Source organism: Etheostoma spectabile, chromosome 20 (genome assembly GCF_008692095.1).
Source record: "Etheostoma spectabile isolate EspeVRDwgs_2016 chromosome 20, UIUC_Espe_1.0, whole genome shotgun sequence".
Taxonomy (NCBI): domain Eukaryota; kingdom Metazoa; phylum Chordata; class Actinopteri; order Perciformes; family Percidae; genus Etheostoma; species Etheostoma spectabile.
Window position 1 is genome coordinate 22,130,712 of NC_045752.1, and position 22,462 is coordinate 22,153,173.

Below are 22,462 nucleotides of genomic sequence, written 5' to 3' on the forward strand. Positions count from 1 at the left end.
TAAATGGGAACCTATAATACAGTGGGACTATAGGTTACTCTATAAATACAGTTGGTAATATAGGTAACCTATATACAGTGGTTCTATAGGGTACCTATAATACTGGTATGGCTTATAATTGTATAGGGTAACTATAATACAGTTGGTAATATAGGGTAAACTATAATACAGTTGTAATATAGGTAACCTATAATACAGTTGTAATATAGGGTACCTATAATACGTGTACTATGGGTAATATAATACGTGGTAAATAGGTAACCTATATACAGTTGTATATAGGGTAAATATATACAGTTGGTATATAGGGTAACCTCTATTACAGTTGGTAATATAGGGTAACCTATAATACAGGGTAACATAGGGTAACCTATAATACAGTTGGTAATATAGGGTAACCTATAATACAGTTGGTAATATGGGTAACTATATACAGTAAGTGGTAACCTATAATACAGTTGTAATATAGGGTAACCTATAATCTGTTGGTAATAAGGGTATCCTATAATACAGTGGTAACATAGGGAACTATAATACAGTTGTGATATTGGGTAAATATTATACAGTGGTAATCTAGGGTAACCTATATACAGTGGTAATATAGGGTAACTAATAAGGCGTAATATAGGGATTCTATAATACAGTTGATATAGGGTAACCATTAATGGTCGGTAAATAGGGTACCTATTAATACAGTTGGTAATAGGGTAACCATAATACAGTTGGTAATATAGGGTAACCTATATAACAGTTGGTAATATAGGGTAACCTATAATACAGTTGGTAATATAGGGTAACCTATAAATACAGTTGTAATATAGGGTAACCCTATAATACAGTTGTAATTAGGTAACCTATAATACAGTTGGTAAACGATGGGTAACTATATAAGTTGGTAATAAGGGTAACTATAATACAGTGGTATATAGGGTAACCTATAATACAGTTGGGAATATAGGGTAACCTATAATACAGTTGTAATATAGGGTAACCTAAATACAGTTGGTAATATGGGTAACCTATATACAGTTTAATATAGGGTAACCTATATACGTTGGTAATATGGGTATCTATAATACAGTTGGTAACATAGGGTAACCTATAATACAGTTGGTAATATAGGGTGGTAGCCTATAATACAGTTGGTAATATAGGGTAACCTATATCAGTTGGTATATGGGTAAACTAAAACAGTTGTAATATAGGGTAACCTATAATACTGTTGGTAATATAGGGTACCTATAATACAGTTGGTAACATAGTGGTAACCTATAATACAGTTGGGAATAATAAAGGGACCATCTAATACAGTTGGTATATAGGGTAACCTATAATACAGTTGGTAATATAGGGTAACCTATAATACAGTTGGTATTATAGGGTAACCTATAATACTGTTGGTAACATAGGGTAACCTAAGAACTTGTCTGTGCAGAGTTGTTAGGCTACTGTTAGCGCTTATTATAATTTAATTAATATGTGGTTTCCACGTAAAGGACCAAACTGTTCCCCCTCTTCTGCCAGCAGATGGCAGTATTTAAATGACTGACTGGATTGTGTCTTTGGGAACTGTTTTAAATCAAGTTTACTGATACAGATGCATTTATTGTTGTTCATTTCATTTGTTTTATTTTATTTTATTTGCAACCTAGTTATCATCATTATCATCATCATTCATACCCAGCCCAGAGTTAAACCTGCATGCCCTTCTGTTTTAACCTGACTCTAACACTGCTATCAGCTTCTTAGCAGCTCAGACAACAAACTCACATCAGAAATGTCCTAATGTAGGCCATCTGGCCAAAAGAATGATTTACCAGTGTGCTATATACTGTGTGAATCTTTCTTTACACATTCTAGTGTGTCTAACATACAACACTCCCATTGTGTCATGCAAGTGAAGAGAATCCATCCACACTATTATACATGCAATGCCTTTAGAGGCATGTGTGCTCTATATGTTGAATAAATGTTTAGTGTGTATGGATTCGTTCCTGTGCTAGGAGGGGAGAGGATGGCTGTGGATTTGATTCTGTGTGCAGTGGTTATCTCGGGGTGAATGCAGCATACAGTTGCTGTAGTGTGCTGAGTTGTAGGGGGCTGTGTTGCCAGATAGGGGTCGACCTTTTATAGGGGGCTTTCTGTTGTGTTGTTCCTATTTTAATGAATTTGTATATTTCTAATAAAGGCTGTATTTTGTACTACATTTGTGTACGTCTGGTGATATATATATATTTATATATTTTGCCTCTAACACCGGACCCGACCAGGTAAACAAAGGTGGTAGCATTATCACACTGCCCTCGAAATCTTTCATAGGTGGCATTTATTATAAGTCCCCGTTGTTAATACCAATTTGCTAATTAGTCTAGCTATGCCAGGCTAAGAAAGTTTGACCAATTACTCACATAATTCAAATGACAAAGCCTTGATTTTTAGTCTCAATTTTTTCTATCAAATACTGTACATTTTGCATGCGGTAGTTTGTTTTTTAGTATCATTTATTTTGTTAATTTAATATTTATTTATTCTGATTTATCTTTGTAGCCTATTAATTTTTGTTATTGACAGACTGACTGATTTAGCTATTTATTGAATGAATGTGAAATTGCATATGGTCACTTGAACATTTTATTTTGCTTTTATTTTGAAGTCAGTTCTTACACGCTCTTGCCGTAATGCTTAGAATAGACACGGACCGTAAAACAAGTGGGGGCTGGCTCATACAGCTGGCTTGGACATGGTTTTTTTTTAGGTGGAGGCTTGTTTGTCCGCAGTCGGGAGCAATTGGGGTTAGTCTGTATCCCAGAGTCTAAAACTAGAACTGTTGGGTCCTTGTAAATTCTGGAGTGTGGTCTACATCTCCTCTATCTGTAAAGTGTCTCGAGATAACTCTTGTTATGAATTGATACTATAAATAAAATTGAATTGAATTGAATTAAAGTAGGTCAATATGCATGAAAGACGAGAAACGTTCTTTGTGCACTCATGTTTAAAAAACTAAAAAAATGTAGAAGTCTTGGATGCTAGGCAGAAATGTTGATCCCATTAAAACACGTAACAGTGGTGTAACCAAACATTGTTATTTTATTATCTTAAAAAGTAACACAATCCCAATAGGGTATCACATACACTACAACAATGGTAACACCAGTACTACACATCAAAGGGACTTTCAGATATTATAGACATTTAAAAAAATCCCTCTTTTTATTGTTTAAATTATTTGACTAGGCATGACAGATAAACATCATTTACAGGTATGACATACCGTCACCGTTAGAAACAATGTTATTGTTGAACCTCCATTTTTATAAACCACCACCGATGTTAAGGGAAGACATTTCATGGACTGTCAGTGTAGAAAAGGGATGGAAGGTTGCAGGACTGTGGCTGGAGGGGACCAGGGGTTGATAGGGGGCCACTGGGCCAGACAGTAGCTGAATAGGGGGCAGTGCAATCATCAGACATGAAGGATGGAACCCATGACCTCCACCAGGCAGGAGACTACATCCCTAATTTACTGGTGGAACAGGGACAAGAACCCCACTGTGGCTGTGGAACAGGAGCTAAAAGCCCTGAAATGTGGTACAATAGAGATTAAAGTCCACTGTAAGGACAGGAACTCAACTGTAGTGTTAAACCCAAGATTAGTGGTACAACAGGGACTGAAATGGTTATATTTGTAGGAACAGCACCCTCTGAATGGTGAAGGTGGAACAGAGACTAGAACTTAACTCCCAGAATCTGGATCCAGTATATCCTTCACTGTCTATGCATCTTCCCATAGTCATAGATTAGGGCAGAGGTTCCCAATCTGTTTTTACACCAAGGACTCCTTACAAGATAAAGAATATACCCCCCCCCCCACGTACTGTATCTCCTTTGGAATAATTGGACGTAGCCTATTCTTTACACTTCTATAGTCTTGGGTACGCGAACACACGAGAAATGTCTTGCAAACATATTAGACATGCATCAAACATATTTGCAGTTTTTAAGAGTTATAGATTTGTTAGATTAGATTATTAGAACGTAATCTATGAAATATTTGATTAAAAAATTTAATATTTTATTTATTTAACTATGAAGCCTTTAGGAAAAATAAATAACTGTTTTATATCATGATACGATTTAAATGAATGAATGTGAAAACCTTTCGTGGACCCCTGACAGAAGGCCACGAGCCCCTGGGGGACCCCACTTGGAGATTCACAGGAATAGGGGAGAACGCCCAACGACAAGGGTACCACTTGCACTAAAACCCTTCTGTAGAGGTTTCGGGGACTACAATCCTACTACAATGATGTAGTAATGGATAAAGCCCTACGGCAATGGGCTTATAGAATGGATTGGAAGCCAACTGTTGGGCTAGCGCAGGGGCATGAACCCTATTACAGTTACAATATACTCCTAGAATATATTGACAAAAAAGGAACTAAAACCCTTAAGTGGTATTACACCCCTGCTGACATTGTAAACTACAGGCTACTTAAAGACTGGAGACAAATCTGACTTAGTGGTAGTTTTAGTCTGTTGGATTTTAATTTTAGTCCAAACGTCCCGGGGACTAAAACCCAAGAACAGCAGTGGAACAGACTATAAATAGTGACCATATTTGTAGAACAGAAACAGTTCGTTGGGGAAAAATTATAAACCAGTCCCCTGGTACAGAGGCAGAAGAGGGTAAAGCCCTAGTATTAGCAGTTTGAAGTGTAGCATACTGAACATTTTCCTCCTAAGACATGAGGTTGTACCCTTGTGTAGTTGCGACATAGAGTAGGAACGAATGCGTTGGTAGAAGGAGAACTAAAACCCAACAGTATGTCAGGGAGTAGAATCCTACTCCAGTAGTACGGATAATACCTTCTTACGCCACACACAGAACCATTCAACTAGTTCTTAAAGGAAGTTCTCATAACAGAAGTGCTTGTTACATTTGTAAAGGTCGTGATGGCCAAATGAACCTGGCGGGAAAGAGTTAAAGTTCCAATCTACCAATTCAGGAGTTTGATTCCCACAAACACGTGTTCACAGGTGGGAAGCCAGTGAGGGTTCTTGTCCTTGTCGTTACGCTAATGTCTCCTACTGGTCGTCATGGCGCCTACACAGTTGCCAGGCCAACACTATAGTTAGCCGCAGCAAGGACTGTAGGGCGGAGGAAACTGAGCACCTCACATTGAGCGAACACGGGGAAATCCATGAAAACGAATAGAATTGTTATAAAAAATCATTTGGTCCTACCATACAGCGAACAAGTTAACTCAAGGTGAGAGCAACAAGTATCTTGATACACAGCACCCTTTAACCAAAAGCAGCTACACTTGTAGCTTTTACTGAGGGCCAGTAAGCTTCAAATGAAGTGCTTGTCGGATCGTGTGACATCAAACTTTTCAAATGCTGGGCCTTCCAAAGTGGAAATTAAGAGCACACTTAAAAGGCGGGAGTTGCAATTCAGAAAAGGTAGATGCACCGACTGTAGACATGGTCAGACAACACATTGTATGAACTAGTTTGTTTTAAGCATTGTGAACCCCCTCAAGGCTAATTTTGTACTTCACACGTAGCTGTGAGGGTCCATGTGACGTAAACTACACCTGCAGCTCATGTCTGACATGCAGACAGCCAAAATGTATGCCCATGAGGAACTGGCTTTGGAGTATATCTGACGTCTTACAGAGTGCATATCCTCACTGAATCTGATATTTACTCTGTTGTGCCTCGTCACAGCGGGCTAGCTTGCATAGCTGTATGTCAGGACATTGTGTTACACGTCTTATTGGTGAGAAGGCCAACACTGTTTGGGGTCTCTTTCTGGGACTCGGACAGTGGTACGTTCTGCAGAGGAAGTTATGTACCACTAATGGTCGTAATAAGGAGGATGAGAAGGACTGCGTGTGTGTGTGTGTTTTTGGGGTGGGGGGTTGGCAGCTGAACCACAATGTTATCATTTACCATTAGAAGAAGCCTTGTTGGTGAAGAAAGGGAAACAATAGGGAGTCCAGCACTTTGATGTGTAGTGTGTTAGTGTGTATGTATGTATATTTGTGTGTGTGTGTGTGTGTGTGTGTGTGTGTGTGTGCGTGCAGACATTCACAGGCTAGAGGCTGATGACAGTGTGATAGTAGAAAGGACGGGCTGTGTTTTTGCTGCTGTGGAGGTAGTTGTAGAGGAGCCTATAGGACGACAACACTGGGGTGACTGACAGCTCCCTGAGCCTATAGGAGGATGGGAAATTATTGACCTATAGGACTGCAGGATTTTTATCCAATTTAGGTAAATCCAGCTCAGCTCAGGTCTAGTTACTGTGAAACCAACACATTTTGAATGTACTGTAGGTCTTATTTCACATCTCCCTGTGCCGTAGTCAGCTGTCGCCCTGTACGCCTCTTCCGTCACTTTCTAATCCCAGTTCACCCACATGCTTCACAGAAGGGACTAAATGGCCACAGCCAAAAGTATGCAGGTGAAACCTATTATAAGTGTAAGCAACCATTTACTATTTTCCAACTCTCTCATCACCCTTTTTATTATGACTACTATCATGGCCATCGCTGACCATGATACATCTTAGCACCAGGAGTGAGAGTGGCTCAGGGATTCAAACAGTTTGACGAAAAAACTCAAGTAGTTATGAACTGGATAGAAATGTAAATAAACAATAAAGTTGTGTATCACTAAAGAAATACTGAAAAAAACCCGAAAAACAACAAAGTCACATCCCTGCTTGTTGTGTATAACACTGGTCTGGTTTAGTTTTCTGAATCCCCTCCATGTCTCAAATTCTCTGTTGGACGCTCAGCCACCTCAAGTGCCAGTGCAGCTGCTCCTCCTCATGAATGTATATTTGGACAACCTGCAGCAGCGTCTGCGCTTTCCGATGTCAGGATTCATACATTTCATTTCAAATTCACTTCCCATCTACTGGAAATGGTCAGTGATATATGCTAGTTAGCTGTGAAACGCGACAGGAACATGATCGTAACCCCTTATGTCCTCTGGATGCAGCTGCAGTCGGCTTCAGGTGCTTTCTCTCCACCCACTCCCCACCCTCCTCTCACGTCAACTGAATGTGTAGCATTACATGGTGGTCAAGGCAAAACCAATGGATTTTCTCTGTCTGGGGGCTTTTTGTGTCATACATGTTGTTTGAGGTCCTGCAGTGATGTTGCCACATGGCGGGGAGTGTCATACTGAAGCAAGGTGACGGCTCCAAAAGCCACAATGGCTAGTTCATAGACCCTTTATGAATGAGCCATTAAATACTGCGTTAGGAACGTGATCGGCATAATCCTACTTGAATGGGGAACAATCGCCCTGAACTGATGAGTTCCTTTGAAACCAAAGTAACTTCATGAGTAGCCTCTGTCTACCGTTAAAGCTTGATTTATACTTTGCGTGAAATCTACGCCATCGCTACGTAGGTTGGTACATGGAGACACCAACCCAAGTCGTAGCCAGCCGTGCACTTCTTGAAAAATGTCACTACGCGTCGCGGAGACGTACGTCGCTCGGCCGTGGCTCGGTAGCATCGCTTGGTGAAGTGACTCTACAAACAAACAAGACTGCTTTGCTATATGTACATAAAGACAAAGTCAGTACAAAATGCAGCATGTCATTAAATATTAATTTCAATACATATAGGCATTTATACACTGTATATATAAACTTACTTATATTGTGTACTGGATATTCCTCTTTTAAGGTCACCTCTAAAATCATTATTATCACAATGCTGAAGTTAGCTTCCAATTGGGCAGTTAAGGGGAAAGCTAAGGGAAGCATAACGGTGCTGAGCGACTGATCCTGTTTTCTCTTGTGAAAGTGATTTTAGGTAAAGCATTTAAGTTGTCCGAAACCCACTTTTTTTGTTTGACTTTTTGAGACTTGTGAAAGCTCTATTCCATTTGTGAAGAATGCAAAGTAGGGAGATTTCACATTAAGACCCCAATAAAGACTTCACAAATCCGAAATTATCTTGGATAATCTTCATCTTTTCTAGGATGGTGTACTGCAGATGTGACGAGTCTAGGTTTAGTGGTTTTGGTCTGGCACTGGTCCAGTGTGAGGCAAGCAGTGAAATCCCCCTTTTAGTGTGTATTTTCACAAATACCTGTATATCTATAAACTGTGTCTCTAGCATCTCTGGGATAATATAGTCCTGATTTGACCAGTTTAAGTTTTTTTTTCTTCCTTTTTTTGCATCTTAAACCTTTATTTATCGGACAGCTGACATGACATGAAGGGGGAGAGAAAGAGAGGGGGGGGGGGGATGACATGAAGCATAGGGCAGCAGGTTGGAGTCAAACCTGCGGCAGCTGCTTCAAGGACTAAACCTCTATATATGGGCGCCTGCTCTACCAACTGAGCTACCCGGGCGCCAAAGTAAAGCGGGTTTGTGATCTGGAAAATCTCTCTATTTTTTAAAATTTATTTTTACAAGTAGAAAAAGCTTTCCCACATCTCAGTTTCAGGCAACTTTAATGTTTTACCTAAAATCACTAACACGCTTTTACAACAGTAAGAGGAGCAAAAAAATGCAGGATCTGTCGCTGAGCAATACCAAGTTAGGTCTCCCTTAACTTTCTCCTAACTAGTGAAAACAAGGCTGTGAATCAGAAGCAAACTTCAGCGTCATATTAATATTTTTTATGTCTTTAAATAGTTCTTTATTTGTTTTCTTACCTCTCAGTCTGTCTCTGTGCTGCTGTAAAGCCTTATTTACAGTGGCCCTGACAGCTATGCAGTGTTTTCTTATAATTTTGTGTATTTTCATATTTATCTTATCCCTTACAGCCTGTTACGATAGTGGAGTGGAGAGGAGAAGAGAGCATGTGTCCGGAAATAGCAAATGATTGTTCGCAACAGCCAACACAAAGCGGAAACATGATACAGCTTGCATCCAGTTGGACATGAGGGGCAACGTAAAAAAGAAAAGAAAAAAGTGGAGGAAGATCTGTAATCAAAAATCTCATCCCTGGAGCTACGCCTCAGGCTGTCGATATAATCTGACAACAGTGGAGGAGACCACAGAGCTCCGGCAGTTTGAAATGGGCATCATGGCATCCAACAGATACAAGAACTGCTCAGCTTCATTCTACAGCGTGTTAGAGTAAAAACAGCCCAGGTTACTCATTTGACTGTCTAACCCCTTCACATTGTTGATGCACTTTGGAGTGATGGTCAAGGGTGTTCGTTGCAATTTCTTGTGGCACTGCACCTTACACGGTGTCTGCCAGTGGTGAATTTAGAGAAGAGCCTAACGGAGACAAGTGAGTAGCTGGATCAGTGAGAATGTGTGTACCATTAGTAACAGTAGTCAGCAGAGCTGCATCTCTTCAGTGTCTAATACCAGGAGACACCACTAGAGGGAGATGCGCTTATCTGGAGCAGCTGGAATGAGAGTGGAAATAACATGACCTGAGATTACAGATTGTACAAACATAGCCCACGCACACGCACACGCGCACACACACACGCACACACACACACACACACAAGAACCCACGTGAAAGTGAAACAACACAACAGCAGTGTGTAAACTAGAGGCTGTAGAATGACATGGTCAGAGTCTGCCCAGTGGCCTGGTGTGTATTATGTCTGTGTGTGAGAGAGAGAAAGAGAGTAGTTTTGTGGTGGTCTAAATTTCTCTGTATGTATCTGTTCAAGTGTGTGTGCGTTTGTGTGTGTGTGTGTGTGTGTGTGTGTGTGTGTGTGTGTTAATAGCTATAGTTCCACAGTGGGCCTGTGGCAGCTCCACTGATTCAGTCAGTCTAAAGATGTAACAGTCCTCGGGGGGGGGGGCCCCTCTCCATCGGCTCTCTCGGCGCTCCGCCCAGCCCTTAGTTCTGCCCCTAGACGCTGGTGATTGACGCAAGGCAAGCGCTGGGCTTCTGGAGCTTTTCTGGTTGGGTGCCGGAAGGTTCTGGGATGGCGCGGAAGGAGAACGGGGGGCCCGTGCCGGTAGTGATGCCGAGATGCCCGGGACTCAGCGCGAGGTTCTGTCGACGGTTACTCTCCACGATGGAAGAGGTGTTGGACGCTAGGCTCTCTCTTGTCCTGCGGAGAGACAGTGACACATGATGAGAAACGATAGAACCTCAACACCAAACAAGAGAATGCAATTTGTGAATTGCGTGAGTGCTGTATGTAGAAAGGCTGACGCTACACTGGATTGCTGGCTTGAATGTGGAAGTAAGGTGAAGTAGTAGGAATAGTTTTAATTTAATGAACCCCACACCAAATGAAGTGGTTAGACTTCCAGGAAACAGACCACTTACTTTATTTAATTTTGCTCAATTTTGGCAACCCGCGTGTGCTGTTTCTGCTCTTCCTTTGTTGGTTGATTGAATGATTGTGATGGCTTATTCTTGTCGGTTTGTTTTTATGTGACTGGTTATCTGCAAAATTGAATTACCCTTTAGGGATAAATAATAATAAAGTTGTTAAAGTTAGAAATGAATTGAACTGAATACCCTGTGTGACAGACATCCAGATTTTTGTTGACAGAGGAATACGGGGCATTCTGTATGGCTTTCAAATATTTATTTTCCTGTAAATAAACTTTTCTCATGTAATGTTATCACTGTTGAGTCAACACATGAAGACATGATTTATGTTTCCTCCTCTTTTGTTTGGGGAAGTAACCCTTAATGTCAGGTCCGGACTACACAATAAAAGTGAGTAACAATCGATCGGTTTATCCCTTTGGTCTTAACAACCAACCCTGCATTTGTTAGATTTCTTTTTGCCTTCCACGATGTGTTCCCTTATGTCCGTGTCTCTTTGACCAATGAGACCACAGAGCGCTGCCCCGTGCAGGGCTGTGGTGAAGTCCACCTTTGTCGAGTCCAAGATCAAAACTAGTTGAGACGGAGTCAAGACCACGACCAAAAGGGTTTAAGTCCAGGTCAAGACCGAGTCCAAATGAGAGACAGTCAAGATGGTAGAAAGAAATGGTCAAATTAGGCCACGTTATTTACTTAAAATATAAAATGGAAATGTTCCCAGTGTAGTATTATTAGTAACGTATTACTTTTCCTGAAGAATTTATAGTAGGTAACAAACTGCTGGCTGACATTGTGTCTGTGGCCAAAAAGAAAATGATTGATGGCTGATGATTGGGATGTAAGATGCAGCCAGGTGTAAACTAGGCGACCAATCACATTGCCTGTTCTAGATGGATTTGGAAATAAACTAATACTTTTAATGTGAACAATTGCAATCAGTGGTTTTGTTTTGAAGGAGGAAGTTACTTAAGAACAAAATCATTTAGTGCTGGACTCGGCCAAGTTCAATTAGAATATTTGTCAAGTCCAATGGCCGAGTCAAGTCCGAGTTTTTTTTTTTAGGATTTTCCGAAAATACAACACAGCCAGCATCATCGGTCAAATCTGACACAGGGACCATCAAAGCAAACAAAAACATTGTGTAGTCTGAACCCGGCACATATGTGCTAGCGGCACCTGGCTGCGTCATAAACCTGGACTCATGTATTTCAGAAAGATTTCTGTTCATGGTCATTCAAAACACATCCCACATATCCGTTCTCTGAGATTAGAAGAAAAAAGTCGTAATTTAATGAGAATAAAGTCAAAATATTACAAGGATAAAGTTGTAATTCTAAGCATTAAATGACCAGTTGGATTACAACAGTAACTCCTCTACACTTCTGACAGAACCAAATTCTCTGTTTTTATTGTCTTACTTATACTTTAATGGAACAATGGATGCACATCGATTCAAATTATGATTTGCTTTGATTTAATGGGATTGCTATTTTACTGCATATTATTTCTCTTTCTTACAAAAGCCAGAATGGAAGGCTTCCAAAAGGCGGATTTCTATAATCTGTAATGCTGTCTAACTTTGGGCAGGAGAAGAGTAGAGAGGCTGTGGGATAATTGGTTAAATTAAAAGGGGGTAAAGATTTTTGATCTTGTGTAATTTCCTTAGCTGAATGAAAAAAACAAAACAATGAAAAGTTTGTTCCAAAGACAGTGAGCTCAGCAGGAAAATACTGCCCGATTGTTTCAGTGTGTTGGGTTAGACTGAGCATTACAAAAGGAGGATTTAAACCTCGCCAGTGAGGCTCGGGACTGTGTGGTAGTAAAGTCAAGAAGGACTTTCTGGGGGTTGCTTTTGAATCATTTGCAATTCTTTAAGTGTCTCCATCTGTTGAAAGTCCGAGCGAGATTGACTCGGTTTTGCCCGTTGTCTATCACTTTCCCTTTTAGCTTTCAGTTGTTCTTTGTTTAATTTCCATCTTTCCTGTGATGGCGCTGTCCCAGTATCAGCCATAAGATAAACTAAAATAACGTTAAAATACAATCAGGCCTATATAAAGAAATCCCATACTAACTGGCTGGATACACTAACACTGGCTTAGTGGTGGCCGGTGTTTCAAAGAAATCTGTGACCCGTCAGAATGTGTTACTGTAGCGCCGTCTACCTGCCGTTAAATCATTCTGTGACTTTGCGGGAAAATCGGACCTGGGCACAGGCATTAATAAAAACCATATGAAAATATAGTTCTTTTCACTTCTTTTCGTTCTTTTCACTGTTAGTCTTGTTTGCTGTTACAGGTCTTTTAAGATCATCAGATGGAAAATGACACAGTTTCAGAAACATCCAAAAGCTACATATAGTCACTTTAAATAATTGTGATTTCAATAAAAATATGACAGTGATCATGAGCAGCCCTAATAATATTCAATCCTACATACAGACAATACAGACAAGCCGCCCCACATTCAACTCCTATAACAGCTACATGAGTCCCATGTAAGCCTTTGTGATGTGAAAATATCAGATTTCCACACAATTAGAGGAATAACAGGTGTGTGTCCTGGTCATAGTTCCTAGCCCACTGTGGAGCGCCCCTCCTGATCACACTGGACAGCGGTATTGGAGGTTGTACCAGTGTCTGATTCCATAATGGGCTAATTTGTCTGACTTCACTAACGTTCAGCACCAAAGCTGAGAGCATTTCGACAGCAAACAGAAACGAGCATTCTTTATTCTAGGGATGGTACGGCTATCTAAACTTAAACGTGTCGATCCAAAAAATATATATCTAATGTCCTTCCTTAGGTTTTTGCATTTGTAAGATTAATATTAGTGTTTTTTGTGTTGGTTTTACTCTATAAACAGAGACACACTAAAGTGGAATTTCAGGGCAAACAGCAATAACCGATAATCTGCTTTTTACCACGGTGTCAGCAGCTGCAGCCAAATCCCTGGCAATGATATTGAATTTGTTAACTACTTGGAATTCAGAGACCAAATATCATATTACTGATATGGTTTGTTAAAGATGCCCTGCCACACGTATTTCATTACTTTGTGGTAATGTCTGAAGTTCGACCATGGACTCAGGTTAACATTTTTTTGTGGACAAAATGCCTTGGTTACCTTGTTTCAAGCCATTCCAGTGTGGTATAGGAAGCCTGCAGGAAGACTCCGCTCCATTTGTACCAGTTCTCGTTAACACTCAACGAGTTAAGCTGCATGACTCTGATTGGCGAACAACTGGCCAATGAGAGTCTGGCTATCAGCATCCTTTACCCAGTGCAATTGGGCGAGCTCATGAACAGTAATGAGCTCAGGCAACATGACAGACTGACCAGCTTTTGTAATTGGCCTTATTTCTCTGCTTACTTATTTTCAGTGGCTAGACCTGACAGAGGAGGTAGCAGTTCATCTTCATATTCACCACATAACACACACATATATGGACCTAACAAAATTTAAAAAAAGAATGCAAGTAAAAACGGTTTTGTGTGGCAGGGCACCTTTGAAGAAAATATTCCGGTGTTGAGATAGTCTATTCCATTTTGAATCCAAAAACACCTATCAGAACTGTTGTTTCAAAGACATTAGCATGCTACGTTTGACACGGTCAATAATGTCAAGTTTCAGAAAGCTCCCTCTACTGGTTACTGTAGAGTTGACTACTGAGTGTGTCTCGTATCGAGAATAGTGAGTGAATGATCCGTCCGTGTCCCTTCTTCTTTCCCTGTGTTTTCTGCTGCTTACCCTGCCCTATTGTTTCTTGTTGGTCTGTTTGTCACTCTCTCAAGCTGTGTTCCAAACCGTTACCTATCACGTAAACAGTGCACTGTACAGTATAGTGTGTTTGCCATTTTGTAGTGATGTTTGAATTCTCCATGGTTTGTGTTGTTATACAGTCCACCTGTGCACCTGCAACTCCTCCACTCATTAAGCTCCAGCAGTATAACTACCCCAGCACAACAGTCTAGCCTTTGTCAGTTAGTTGAGTTCAGCACGAACGCCTCGGCCGTAGTAAGCTCTAGCTCAGTGTTTCTGGATCCTGCCTCACCTTGTGTTTACCTGTGCCTCAGGTCCATTACCTGCCTGTCACCCCTGTCTGCCTGCCTCGTCCAGCGTCTCCTCAGTCTGTTTCCCAGCCGCCAGACCCGCTCTCTCTCTGCCTGCCCGGCTCCACCGTGACACTCCAAGCTCAACAAACTCCAACTCTCAAACATTTATTCTTGCAAACGTCACGTGCAGTCTTTTCTATTCTCGTGTGCCAGTGGGGCAAAAAAAATAATAATTAGCTTACCTTAAAACTAAAAAGAAATAAAAGGAAACATTTAGCCAACAACCCCACAATGCAAACCATTGCATTTGATACATAGGAAATGAGAGTGACGTATTGTATCGGGAACAGAAATGGTTTGGGTATGTACTGTGTGTATGCAGTGTGTACATGTTCTCACCGCGGGGAGTTGAATCCACTGTCAACAGTGACGGAGCTGGAGTCCATACTGTCGAGTCGAGCAGAGTGGGCTGACTGCTGGTTCTGACTGGGCTCTGGAAGGTTCTCTTTAGCACCAGGGAAGGTGAGGGTTCTTTCAAACCTCCTCTGTAGATCCCTTTCCTTCTCTCTCTCCAGCAGCCACTGCATCGTCCCTGCTCCACCTCCTCCCATCCCAACAACCCCTCCTCCAGCCTTCTCGTCCTCTCCTCGACTTTTAGTCCCCCCCTCCTCGAGTTCCTCGTCGTCAGAGACGTTGTAGTAGTCAAAGGAAGCCTCTGCAGCACTGGTAGAGGGTTCAATCCCCTGTGGGGGAGCAGACTGTGTAGCCACCAGAGGTTTGGGAGCGTCAAAGGCCTCCTGGGAATCAAGTGCATCACAGGACGAGGACAGAGTAGAGGAGGCGAGGGCTTGGGGTTTTCTCAGGGAGCTGTAGCCGGGCAAAGGGAGGCTAGGAGGAGGTTTGAAGAGTGTGTCTTTACTAAAGATCTCCTTACGTTTCTCCTGACCAGAGGAGGCACTGTGGGGAGGGCGTCCATTAGGAAGTGGTGGGTCAGGGATAGAGAGGGGTATTGGAGGCAGGCTGCCACCCTTAGGTCCCACCTTTGACAAGTCCTCCTTATTTTCTAGAGGATGGGGTGTCTGTCTGTCTGTTTGCCTGTCAGCGCTGCCTAGTTTTAATCCATCATGGCTACTTTTGCCTAGAGTTCCCATTGGGTTTGCTCCTGTAAGAGCAGGCTCGGAGGAACCTGCACATTGGAAGTAATCATCAGGAGGGACGGCGGTGAGCAGTGGTTTGGGCGAGTATGCCGGCAAGCTGTCCCTGCTCTTACTCTTCTCTAAACTCCTGCCACCATCCAACCCCAAAGAATCCACAGGCAGTTTAGCTGAGGGTGGGGTGGCTCGAGAGTAGTGAGAAGAGCTCTGATTGGCTCGCAGGGTGCCATCGTCAGTATAGTAACGGCTCCGGTCGTCGTAATAATCGGGTGGTCCAATCAACCCAGCTCCAAGTGGTCCTTTAGAATTGTCCATGGATCTGGAGCGTTCCTTGGCCTTGTCGCTGCGTTCGTTCCTAGACTTCCTCTCCTGGGTGTGGGAGTGCGAGCGGTGGACTTTGGAGTGGTGGGCTGACGGGCCATGGCTTGGCTCAGGGAAAGGCATTTCGGTGCGCCGCTTGGCAAGCTCTCCGGACACATCCCACTCTGGCGTGACAGGCAGGTGGGAGGAGTCGAGGATGTTGGGGTTGCTGTGTGCCAGGTGAAGGCGGGCCCGTTGCCGCTCCATGGCCAGGGCGTGTTCCCTCGGTGACCGAGCCAGTGAGGACGAGTAGGCTCTGTAGTCCCTGTCGGCAAGCTCCAGGTGGGAGCCGTCGCTTGGCTCGCCGCGGGATGCCCTCGTCTTGCTATGTGAGCGGCTGAGTTTGGTCTGAGATGGTTTCCTGTGTCTCCCCCCACTTCTCCTACTCCTGGAGCTCTGATTGGCAGACGACGCTTTGCTCCTCTGGGCACGCTCCTCTTCGAGGCGCTTCATGACCGCTGTGTGCCGGGCGAGGTTCTCCACAGTGAGATCAGGGTTGATTCTGCGGATGATCTCCATCTCTACATGGCGTGGCAGCTGGCTGGGTGCCTCCTCGTCGCGGAGCGGCCACTCCTCAGGGGGGAACTGTGCAGAGAAGGTGGCCAGCTGCTTGGCCTTGTCCTTCTTAAAGCTCAGACGAAACAGCTTTAAACCAAATTTCCGACTTCCTGTACCACTTCCCCCACCTGCTTGTTTCTCTGTCTCTCCTGTCCCTCCTCCTCCTCCCCCTGCTCCTCCCCCTCCTCCTCCCCCGCTTCGGTGCTTGGTGAGCGTATCCGTCTTGAAGGGGAACCCTAGGGTGCTGCGACTCTTTTCTGTGTTGCCTCCTGCTTGCTGAGGAGGTGTTTGCGGGGAATGCGGGGACGAGTACGCCTCCCGGTGGTCCTTGGGAGATCGACGCTGCAGGGTGGTGTGGTGGCTGGGAGGGTCGTCTCCACGGTAACTGTTGTTGTAAAAAGAATCCCCTCCACCGCCTCCCGCACTGTGGTTCTGGCTGGACTTTGGGTGTGTTCGATCTCGCACGGCTCCAGAGGTGGATGGGGTGATGGTGCCAGAGAGAGGGGAGGTGCACTGCGTCTGCTGATGCTGCTGCTGGTTCTGATGCTGCTGCTGTTGGTGTCGGTCGGCGGATCGCTCGTCTAAGTGGTACCACTTGGAGCTGGTTCGGATCAGGCTCGGAGTGATGAAGTAAGTCTGAGGGGTCACAATAAAATATCCGTCGGGTGTCGGGTAGATCTTCCGCTCACGGACCAGCATGCCTAGCGTGTGGTGCAGAACCTCCTCCGTTGGTGTGGGAACACCTGACCAAAACCAGAGACAAGAAGCAGTTAGAGCGGGCCCCTCTAAAAAAAGCAAGATACAATTATGTAAGAAATATTTCATGCCTGGTTTCGGGGTTTCAGAAATGCAGGTTTAATATTATCCTCATTGTAAATGTAAAACTGAGTGAAGACAAAACATTTATTTTAAGTAATAAATAATAGGGCATCTGTATGTTTATCCTTAGTAACAATAAAAGATGTACTTGTTGTAACGTATATATGACCTAATATATACATTTATATTTTTTGTGAGCAAATTTCTTTTATCATATAAAAGAAGTTACAAACAGTGACAAACAATTACAAACAATACCAACCTATTATATATATGTTTCAAACTGTCAAATGAAATATGACTGAATCAAAATCCACAGAAGTTCATTATGTAAAGACCTCAGTATGCTTTAAACAAAGTGTGTATCAGATTGGCCGCGTCATCTGAAAAAAAGAATCCGGTCCATGGTATGCAGTGATTGACAGGCTGCGTGGACAAGTGAGAGTATGCAGGATTTTAACTTCTCGTCGAGATCTTAACGATGGAAAACAATAACTGTGAAACCTGAAGTCTACTCGTGAAACATCAGGGGGTTAAAGAACACAACAGGACGTCACACAAATGAGCCTTTTCAGTGACACTCCCACCGCCGCACAACCCTGCGGCAAATCACCAGATTGCTTTTTTTGGTCTGTTTGGGCCCTTAGAGCTTTGTGTTCCGTATCCCCAGTGCAGTTCTTGAACACCACATGAGAGACGTTACGACACACACACACACACACACACACACACACACACACACACACACACACACACACACACACACACACACACACACACACACACACACACACACACACACACACACACACACACACACACACACACACACACCAATTTCTCTCTCCTGGATTATTTGTGATCACCAGCCACTTCCGTGGTGGTGTGGTGATTTTTGGGAGACGCCACGGTCAACCATTCTCTTTCTTTTATAGTGTGTGCATTCATTTCAGTTTACAAATGCCCAGACAGCCGCTCTGCCTCAACCCTCAAGCCCAATTTTTTCCTCTCTTCCTTGTTCATACATCTGCTTCTCTATACTTCTTTCCGCTCCTCCTTTCTCTTCCCTCCATTAATTGTCAGTCTCGAGGTATTACTGCCAGTTACATCATAGCAGCCTTCAGCCCAGCCAGAATGATGCAACTCCAAGCGACAGACGCGCGCACACGCACACACACACACACCACACACACACACACACACACACACACACACACACACACACACACACACACACACCACACACACACACACCACACACACACACACACACACAGTTGTTTGTCCATACCCTTTCCTCTCTATCTTGTTGATAAGAAGGCCGAGCACAAGGAAGGATATGGGGACAGAAGCGCGCTGTGACTGAAAGCTTCTGTCCTGGATTCAGGATGGGATAACCTTGACATCAACACATGCACACTGCATGTAAAACACGTTAAAATGTATCCTATTACATTGATCAATCTCTGCACTCAATCTACTGGCATCAAGGGGAAACTTCTACCATCCATCTTCTATTAATGATGAGATTAGTGTAAAAGACAGTTTGCGAGAGTTCCAGGTCCAAGCTGGTTGCTTCTGATGCTAATAGTCTCTCGTCTCAACTACAATGGGTCAAAGCGGGAGGTGCGTGTGTAAACTGTGGCAGCAGATACTGCTGAAGTTGGGATCAACATCACAATCCTTTACCCTAACATAAAAAAAGAAGAAAAACACAAAAGGAAAACCGTAGTTACTGGATGTTCAGAGTACTGGGTGGGGTGTGTGTGTGTGTGTGTGTGTGTGTGTGTGTGTGTGTGTGTGTGTGTGTCTGTGTGTCTGTGGGGGGAGATCGATACAGCATATATTGTGATTTCCCCCCCGTGGCAACACTCTATTGATACTTAGATGCCAAATATCGATCTACACTACCGATCAAAAGTTTGGGGTCACTTACAAATTTCCATTCCACTCCATTATAGAATACCAGCTGATCTGATTGGGGGGGCTGATCTTTAATATCTACATTGCCCATTATCAACAACCATTCTTCCAATGTTCCAAAGGCACATAATGTTTATAATCTGATATCATTTTAAAAAACTAACTAAGAAAACATTGGAGAACACTTTTGTAATTATGTAATGTAATGTTTAACTGCTGCTCTGGTTAAAAATACAATGCAACTGATCTTAACTGGTATACTGTTTGTAATGGAGTGCAATGGAAATTAGTGAGTGAGTGTGTGTGTGTGTGTGTGTGTGTGTGTGTATACTGTATGAGTTGGTCGGTTTGTCTGCTTGACAATCCCATTTTGCAGCAATAAAATTTAAGTAATCAATCTTTTTAGATAAAACATGTTGACAAAGTTTTCCTTTTGGGGACATAATTTGAAATTGGGACAAATTTGAAGTTGTAAAAAAAGGTAATAAATTGCAATATATCGCAGAAACATATTGCAATAGGTTTAAAATCTCAATAATATTGCATCGTGACATAAGTATCGTGATGATATCGTATCGTAAGGCCTCTGGTGATTCACCACCCCTGAACACATCATCATAGTTGATGAAAATGCAGCGCGGTTAGGGCACAGACATTTCCTAGACCAGATTTATACAACACGGACCTGCCGATGCACATTCAACCCACGTTGGGCCCGTTTATATGAATTAGCTGCCAGTCTGCTTTTCACAGTGGAGAATCCAGTCTGCAGTGTAGTTCATACACTTGTTTATGATAAACCAGAGAATTGTACAGTAACAACTGGGTTCATGATTAAAGAACGTCTTTGAATCACGTTTACACTTTAGTCCATAAGGCATGCGCCCTCTCTCTCTTTAACCCTGTTTGCAATTGTTTAAAAAAAAAATGCATTTCAGTGATCCCAACAGCTGAGACATCACCGTTCACACCTGTCTATCATGCGACTCCAGCTGACCACTTGTGTTAAGATTTTGCCAACATCTACAGGGTATTCCAAATGTTGACATTGGCATGACAAAGTAGTTTGTGACTTCCAAAAGAGTGCGAGATGAGAGGGAAAAGGAAGAACTAGCCACAAGACCCGGACCCTAACCCTTTATACCAGCAGATGGCGGTAATCTGAATTTGTCATTCAAAAAGGTAAACCGGATATAAATATACAGCAACACTTTTTGCATTTAATTTTCAATTTCAATTCAATTCAATTTTATTTATAGTATCAATTCATAACAAGAGTTATCTCAAGACACTATACAGATAGACCACACTCCAGAATTTAATTTTAATTTAATCTTTGTAATTTGAGGATACATTTGTGTTCTTTTGTTTCTGATGTGACTGTGGTACATGGGGTGTGGCACTTGGACAATGAGAATTGCTCATCTGTTGGAAGTGGACTATGTATTTTTTTCTTTTTTTGACTCGAATGATAATGCGGTGGGGTCAAAACATTAACCTGATTGCACAAAATGAAAGCTGCAAATCAATCAGCATGCTCCAGTCCGTTCTTTTACCTTACCAATATAATGACACGCCTGTCACAAATTGAAACAAAGACATGAGTTCATTCATGTAACAGAATGTCATCCATAGCAACACCGCCTTTCCTCTCACTTTAGGAATTCTTTAATAAAAGTGTCTCGCAGCAATTGCGTGGAAACTCTTAGCAGGAACTTTTAGTGCTAATTTGGAGGACTCCTAGCGGTGAGATAAGATCCTCTGTAAATAGGGACCAGTCTCTGTACAGGTACTAGTCCCAAACCTGGCAACCTCACCATGACTTCAGGCTGCTCACAGCACCACACCCGGTGTTAAGAAATTGGCACAGGCTTCTTAAACACAAATTGTTGTCAATATCAAACAAGCATATTTCAGGGGACAGGTAGGCGTTATTCAATGTCACAATCATCACATTAGTGACAATCAGTGCATTTACACGAGGTACCCCGGGTAAGTGAAAAGCCGAGTTATGCCAGTTCTTCCTGTTTGCATTGAGTGGGGAAGAATGGGGAGAATGACAGGAGTAGCTCCTCCACCGGTACAGTGGGTGGCGCTCTGCCAATGCTTTTTCTTCCGGTTGACCAATGTCAAAATTACACAGACTGATCACTAAATTAGTCAAATTTAACAACTTATTGTCTAATTTGCACATTACCTCAGCGTAGGGCAGCACAGTGTTCCCGCCAGATGACACTACCACTTGTTTCACTCATTCTAACATTATCTGTAACCAGGGTTGGGTGGAATTGGCAAGTTTCGTTAGCTAGCTAACTAACATTAACGTTAGCCTGACATCGCAGCGGGGGCTGCTCGGTCCATTGGTGTTTTTTTGCCAAGACACAAGCGGGGACAGCCCCAGAGATGGACCACAGGCTCTTTGCTGCCAATGTTCCCCTAATTCGGGTAGTGCTGTTTTGTTGTATGGTGTAATAGCAACAACTACGACTCGCAGTGCGTTGACGGAGTGTGTCAGGTTGAAGGCAGTTGAAGCATGTGCAGAACCGATGTTAAGGTGTATACATGGAGGAATTACTGAAGGAGTTCTCTACCTCTCTTGACCGGGTTATGTAAACTCGGATTTTAACTGGGGTAAGGTGTGTATATGCCGTTTGAGAAATTGTTTTTTCACTCTGCCTGCAAACACACTGACTGATTTGACTGAAATTGTCCCATTTGGGTGAATTACCCTTCAAAATCAGTCTGAAAAAAATTACTGAGCCACAGATTGACACATTAAAAACTCGTTGATAGACTGAATAGCAGCTGGGCAGACAGCTGTGTGTGTGTGTGTGTGTGTATGTGTGTGTTGCCTGTCATTACATCATACAAGTGCAGTTGATTTAATGACATGAGTTCTCTAAAGAGGGAAACCCATGCGATAGACAGATACTAGACAGATGAGGTCCACCATGGAACATGACATATACTGTTTACTGCCTGATCAAAAATGAGAAGAATTACAGCTGAAAAATTATAACTGGAATAATACATTTAATTAATCAATCAATCAGTTGATTGACAAATGAATTAGCAATGTGATCGATTAAGGATTTTGATGATTAATTTATTGATTAAGTTATTTTTAGCCTTCTCTGAGTCTAGCTTCACCAATGTGAGGATATGCTGCTTTCTTCTGTTTTGTATCATTCTTAACTGAATATCTTTAGGTTTTGGTCGGACCAAACAAGATTTAAAAACATCACTTGAGCACTGAGAAACTGTAGTGGGCATTTATTTTGCAAAAAAAAAAAAAAAAAGTTAACT

The 22,462-nt window shown here is 42.5% G+C and overlaps 1 protein-coding gene across 4 annotated transcripts in view; it reads right to left on the reverse strand.

Moving 5' to 3' along the window:
* Positions 1 to 3,069: 3,069 nt before the first annotated feature.
* The window catches only part of LOC116670682 (storkhead-box protein 2), a 69,151-nt gene continuing 49,758 nt past the window's right edge, over positions 3,070 to 22,462 (reverse strand). For 3 of the 4 annotated variants that reach the window (XM_032501311.1, XM_032501313.1, XM_032501314.1), the window contains exons 3-4: positions 14,742 to 17,157; positions 3,070 to 10,059 (exon numbers count right to left, since the gene is read on the reverse strand). In XM_032501311.1, coding sequence (XP_032357202.1) covers positions 9,855 to 10,059; positions 14,742 to 17,157 — 2,621 coding nt within the window. In that variant the 3' untranslated portion in view covers positions 3,070 to 9,854. The remainder of the gene's footprint in view (positions 10,060 to 14,741; positions 17,158 to 22,462) is intronic. The other variant, XR_004327092.1, reaches the window with a different exon arrangement.